Source organism: Chrysochloris asiatica, unplaced genomic scaffold (assembly GCF_000296735.1).
Source record: "Chrysochloris asiatica unplaced genomic scaffold, ChrAsi1.0 scaffold00203, whole genome shotgun sequence".
Classification (NCBI taxonomy): Eukaryota; Metazoa; Chordata; class Mammalia; order Afrosoricida; family Chrysochloridae; genus Chrysochloris; species Chrysochloris asiatica.
The window spans coordinates 3,661,014-3,666,990 of record NW_006408721.1 but is presented as its reverse complement, the minus strand read 5'-3'; the positions used below and the strand labels follow the sequence as shown (position 1 = coordinate 3,666,990).

The 5,977-nt window shown below is 41.0% G+C and overlaps 1 protein-coding gene across 1 annotated transcript in view; it reads right to left on the bottom strand.

Moving 5' to 3' along the window:
- Window positions 1-490: 490 nt before the first annotated feature.
- Window positions 491-5,977, bottom strand: part of RNASEL (ribonuclease L (2',5'-oligoisoadenylate synthetase-dependent)) — a 29,347-nt gene continuing 23,860 nt past the window's right edge. Inside the window, exons 4-6 of the mRNA XM_006872558.1 lie at window positions 5,739-5,871; window positions 2,480-2,649; window positions 491-677 (exon numbers count right to left, since the gene is read on the bottom strand). Of these exons, the coding sequence (XP_006872620.1) occupies window positions 491-677; window positions 2,480-2,649; window positions 5,739-5,871 (490 nt within the window). The remainder of the gene's footprint in view (window positions 678-2,479; window positions 2,650-5,738; window positions 5,872-5,977) is intronic.

Sequence of the window (5,977 nt, the reverse complement as noted above, 5' to 3'; positions counted from 1 at the left end):
GAAACTGTTTCAAGAAAAGTACCTTTGTCAACATTGTATAGACACAAAGTAAAAATGATATAATCAAGGATGCGTAATGCTTCAAAGAAATTGATAGTGTATGAGATCATTGTACACTATGAGATTTTAACGGTATATAAAGAGCTGAAAAAATTAAGTAAAAAAGCTTCAATCAGAATTCAGCACAAACCATCGACTCCGTGTGATTTCTTTCACCAACTCCGCATCTCCCTTAGTGAACCCCTAATAAGTTTGTCGGGGCTGGTCCCCGACACCAGCTGAAGTTGACTAAGGTGGTTTGGCTATAAAATGGTTTTGTTTTGAACATGCATGAAATACCAGGTGCCACTGTACCAGAACTGACACATCAGCTATCCAACCCATGCCTTACAAAAACCAACCTGGATAAATAGCAAAGGCCCAGAGAACTGCAATTCACATAGGATAACACAGCTAATAAGAGACTCATGCATGAACTTGAACGTCTCAGTCAGGACTCAGGACCCTTCGTCTGTTCACCATCGCCTCCTCCATCACATTGAGGCTTGTGAAGATTCTGAGTATTGGGAAAATGCTTTTCATATTCTGTGTCCTGTAGTTTCCTATAGACATAGACCACCAGATCCGGAAACGTCTTCTGTAAATACCAGGAAGGATTTCCAATGATCTGCTTTAGACTGAAATGAAACATAAATGATTTGCCATGTTTGACTTAAAATCCTCTCCTCTGCTTCATTCCCCTCACAGCATATAGCCCCAGAGATCTTCAACACCAGAAAGAATAAGGACTTCAGAATCTGGCAGAGTGATACTTGAATCCTGACACTACAATGAATCATGCAAATTTGGCAACTTAATCTTTCTCAACCTCAGTTTTATCATGCACAAAATAGAGATACACAATTTCACAACTCTTTATCTATGATTCCAAAGCAACCCTGAAAAAGAAAATGACTCTGGAAACTGAAAAGATTTTCTATGTATGTTCTAATATTTTTTCTTCAACGAATTGAAGTTTATTTTCTCAACAGTTTAGAAGGGTAGAAGTCTGAATTCAGGGTAGCAGCTCTAGGGAAAAGTTTCCCTTCTTCTAGAAGATCTTTGTGTCTTTAGTGTTTCTGTCCTGCAGAATTCTTCATGGGGCTTGGCATCTCTCTTCCCCCATCTCTGCTAGCTTGCTTGTTCAATCTCTTTCATATCTCAAAAGAGATTGCCTTAAAACACACTATACTAATACTGTCTCATTAACATAGCAAAGAAAACCCATTCCCTATTATAACTATAAATTAAGATTTACAACATATATTTTAGGGAATACAATTCAATCCATGACAAAGTCCTTTACTCTTTCAAAGGCCTTCTATGTTGAATCATTTTGAAGAGCATTCATAACCACCTTCTAATATATCTTCAGAGACCTGGTGTGGTGTTATAGGATAAGCACTGAACTGATAACCACAAGGTCAGCCATTCAAACCTCCCAGTCGCTCTTCAGAACCTATACAATGTTGCTATGAGTCAGAATTGACTCAAGGGCACTTAACAACAATGTATCTTCAGGTCCCTGTTTACTAACCAAACCCACCCAACAGTGCTGTGAAAGAAAGGCTTGGTGATCTGCTTCTGTAAATATTACAGCCACGAAAATCCTAGGGCACTCACTTCTACTCTGTAACACGGGGTTTCCATGCATCACAATCAACTCAATGGCAACAGGTTTGGTTTTTGTGGCATAGATTTTCAGGTGTCCTTGGGTGGTACAAACAGTTAATGCACTTAACCGTTAACTGAATGCTAGGAGGTTTGAGTCTGCTCAGAAGCAACTTAGAAGAAAGGCCTGGTAATCTACTTGTAAAAACTCTGTTGTTATTAAGTGCTGTAGAGTCAGGTCCGACTATAGAGACCCTGCATAGGGTTTCCAAGGAGCAGCTGGTGAGCTTATGGTTCAAACTGACCTTGCAGTCTAGTGTTTATCCTACAGATCTACACTAGGGCATTTAGGACAGAAAAGTTGACTTAACTAACATGAGGCTATTTTAACACTTTTGTGTGGTGCTGTGGGTTAATGCACCAGACTGCAAAACCATTTGAACTGCAAGGTCAGTGGTTCAAGCTCACCAGCTGCTCCTTGAAAACCCTATACAGGGTCACTATGGGTTGGAACCGACTCCATGTCATGCATCTACCACCAACTACCACGTTCACTTTACCCAGCTGCCCAATTCCCCTTGCTTCCTCACAAAGGAAATCATGAACCTGTTGTTCAAGGAACTCCGTAAAAGCTGAAAAGAAAGACTTGCCGATTCTGCCTGCTCGTCACTAATAGTGAGGCTCCGGTGATAGTCAAAGGGAGCAATTACTTTTCTCTCACCGAAATACATATTTTATCTTCCATCAAACAGCAGGCACAGATTTAGAATTGGATTTTTAAATGGTTCTCACTTCATACATGACCTCCAGGAATGAAACCAATACTTACTCCTTATTCTGTTTTTCATCAATATGTTCTCCTAGATTCCGGATGAACCTTAGTAGATCACCCACAGTATTTTGATAGGGATTGCTTCCTTTTCTTTTGTTTTTTGTTTTCCTCTTCTTTTGTTTCTTTTCATAGAAGCTATTCATTTTTCTCATAACAACTTCATGAATCTAAAAAACAAAAACAATGGGGTAGCGATACAAACTAATTATTGAGGAAATGCTAATAGGAATACCAATCGGAATATGTGGCAGAATTGCTACTAATTCACAAAGCAAATTGATAGAAAAGAATGGAAGAAAATACTGTTTACCAAAAACTAACTGTGGATTTGGAATTTTAAGTAACACTTTAAATAAAATTTTGTCATTATTTTCAAAATGAATTGCTTTGATATGAATATGCTAAATGCTCACCATCCAATGTAATCCAGTTGCCTTTGAGTCAACTACAACTCATGGCAACTTCATGTATGCAGAGCAGAACTGTTCCATTCCATAAGGTTTTCAGGAGTCCTCCGGTGGCACTGTAGGATAAACAATGCACTGCTAACTTCAAGGTCGACGGTCCAAACCTACCAGCCACTCCTCACAAATCCTCTACAGGGTCGCTAAGTGTCAGTACCAACTCGATGGCAATTAGCAACAATAATATATGGTTTTCAGGACTGAGATCTTGCAGAAGATCTTTCTTCTAAGGCATCTCTAGGTAGGTTCAAACTGCCAACTTTTCAGTTAGTAGTCAAATGCTTAACCAATTGAACTATTGTTGTTGTTGTTGTTAAGTGCCGTTGAGTCGGTTCCGACCCATAGTGACCCTGTACAGGGTTTCTGAGGGTGTAAATCTTTACAGAAGTAGAAAGCCTCATCTTTCTCCCGCGGAGCGGCTGGTAGTTTCGAGCCGCTGACCTTAAGGTTCACAGCCCGATTCGTAACCACTATGCTACAGCATTTTTATTGTGCCCACTGTTCCAAATTCATACTTAATTATATTTCCTCCTTAAAGAGAGTTAACCAGATTGAAACTAGGTCTGGCTGCCATTATTCAAGCGAGTGCTTTGATTTCTATTGTTTGTTTGTTTTGTTTTCAAGTAGTATATTTCCAAAAAGTTTCTTGTCTCTCCTTGCCTCAAGGTCTCCCAGAGCAGCTTCTTTCAGATTAATAACTCATTTGTGTCAGTGTAGAACTGTGCTCCATAGTTGTTGTTTTTTAATGTTTTATTGTGAATTATATGATAGTTTACATGAGAGAACTTTAGTTTTACATTCATTCCATCGTATATCATCTCATTGCCATGGTTCCACTCCCCTCCATGCATCATCAACCACCCAAAGGGTATATCCTAGAAACCCGCCCCCTATACTCCCCCACCCCACCCCACCCCCAGTTTTCGGCCCATAGTCCCTTTCCCTCTCTGGATCCATCCATAGGATTTTTAATGGCTGTTTTTTCAGAAGTAGACCTCCATACCTCTCTTCCAAGGTGCCTCTGGGTAGACTTGAACTTCTAACCTCCAGTTAAAGTCAAAGAGTTTACTTGTACCCCCCAGGGACCCTTTCAGATTAATGCTTCTAACTCTGTGCCCTTGTATTTGGAATGCATTTGTAATAAGAAAATGAGATGCAACAACCATGCAGTCAGAGTGTCACTTAGGGAGAACAACTGGTGCGGAGGCTGCCCAGTGTTCAATGTGGGAACATACTGAGCATGCGTGTGCAGCAGTCACAGGAAGAGATACAGCAGTGCACGATGGAAAACGTGACCTGGTGCAGCCAAAAGTTAATCCTGTGACCATGAGAATGGGTGAGTCACTGAAATCAGCCCAAAAAAAGTCTAAAAAGGAACTTAAAAGTCAGATTGGAAGTCGATCAAAATGCAGTATGAGTCACTGATATTTAGAAGAAAAACAACCGCTGGATCAGAAAATGACAAAGCAGAATTCTCTTCCTAACTCTGCCATATTCTCTGGCTGTCCAGGCTTGAAATGGTCAGGAACTGCCTCTGGGTCTAAATCTCCTCAGCAACTGAATGCGTTAGTGGACCTAATGCCATGCCATCTTAGCACTGTGTAGCGGAGTGGCCTGAGCACATGGCCTCTGTGACCAAACTGCCGAGCTTCTAATCCTGCTGCACACCCCTGCTGACTCTATGCCTTTGGAAAAATTCTGTGCCTCAGTTTACCCATCTACAAAATGGTGACAATTGCCTCAGGGCTGTTATAAGGATTCATTGGTAACATGGTAACAACAGGAGTAAAGTGCTGACTTCGGCAGGCACTTAGTGAGTACTATATAAATATTAGCTATTGCTATCACACTCTGGAGTCCTGGTATGGCTCTGTGGGCTAATGCGCTGGACTGAAAACTTGCTTTGAACCGCCAGGTTGATGGTTCAAGCTCACCAGATGCTCCTAGTAAAACCTATACAAGGTGGGTATGGGTTGGAACTGACTTACTGGCACTTAACAACATCACACTCTGGTTTCAAAATTCTCCATCTTGGCAAGTTTAAGCTTGACAGACATTTGTTTAGTAGAGTCAGAATACATTTATTCATGCTAGAGCTATGACAACAAACAAGACAAGGGATAGCCCTTGGTGTCCTCATGGCTTGGCTCAGCATTTGATAATCTTTGATAATTAATAATAATTTAAGGTCTGACAGTACTGACTAGGTCAAGCTAGTGATTAATTTGGTATTTTTTTCTTTTACTTTGTTAGATGCAACTTTTCTTAGAGGAGTTTGAATAATCATCTCTTCTCAGAAAGAATAGAGGCTTGAAGTAGATCCTGGGACGGGCTTTCCCTTGGCAGAGAGGGGAGCAGGGTACCAGCACAGACCTGGCTCAGGGTACAGCACTCCCTTTGGGATCAACTCTTGTCACAATGATAATAGGGTTATTAGTCAGAACCCCTCAGAGAATGAGACTTGAGGGAAACAGCTCCAGCAAAATAAAAGGACCACAGGCTGGGACGAGGCCCTCCTAAGGGGAGCCCAAATGAGAGTGTATCAGGAGGGTCTGGGGCCTTGATGCGAAAGGAGAGATCGAGTCTCTGAAAAGGGGAACACAAACTCAAAATAGCAAAGAGGGCGGAGGAATATCACTTTCTTCACCCATTGGTTGGGCCAAACCCAAGGTATAAGGCATATTGAACAAACTAACATAAAACACTTAGAGCCACTTGTCAGAAGACGTAAAGACCCTGATACACTGATTCTTATTCCTGGAGTAATTCCCAGACTATAGGAATTTTCATACCTTAGTAGTCCACTCAGCAAAACTCATAGAATGTTCAGATGTACTTGGCTGTAGCAGTTGGAGGATTCTGCTTTCAGTGTCTTGCACTTTGATGTCAGATTCATTCCCCACATCCCGAAGGGTCCTATAGCGGCTAAGGATGACAGCATTATCATGATCTTTCCATGCTTTCAAGCAAAAGAAAGCTGTTCAATTCTTATTTTTAATAAAATCATTAATGAAACAGCCCAATCAAAAAA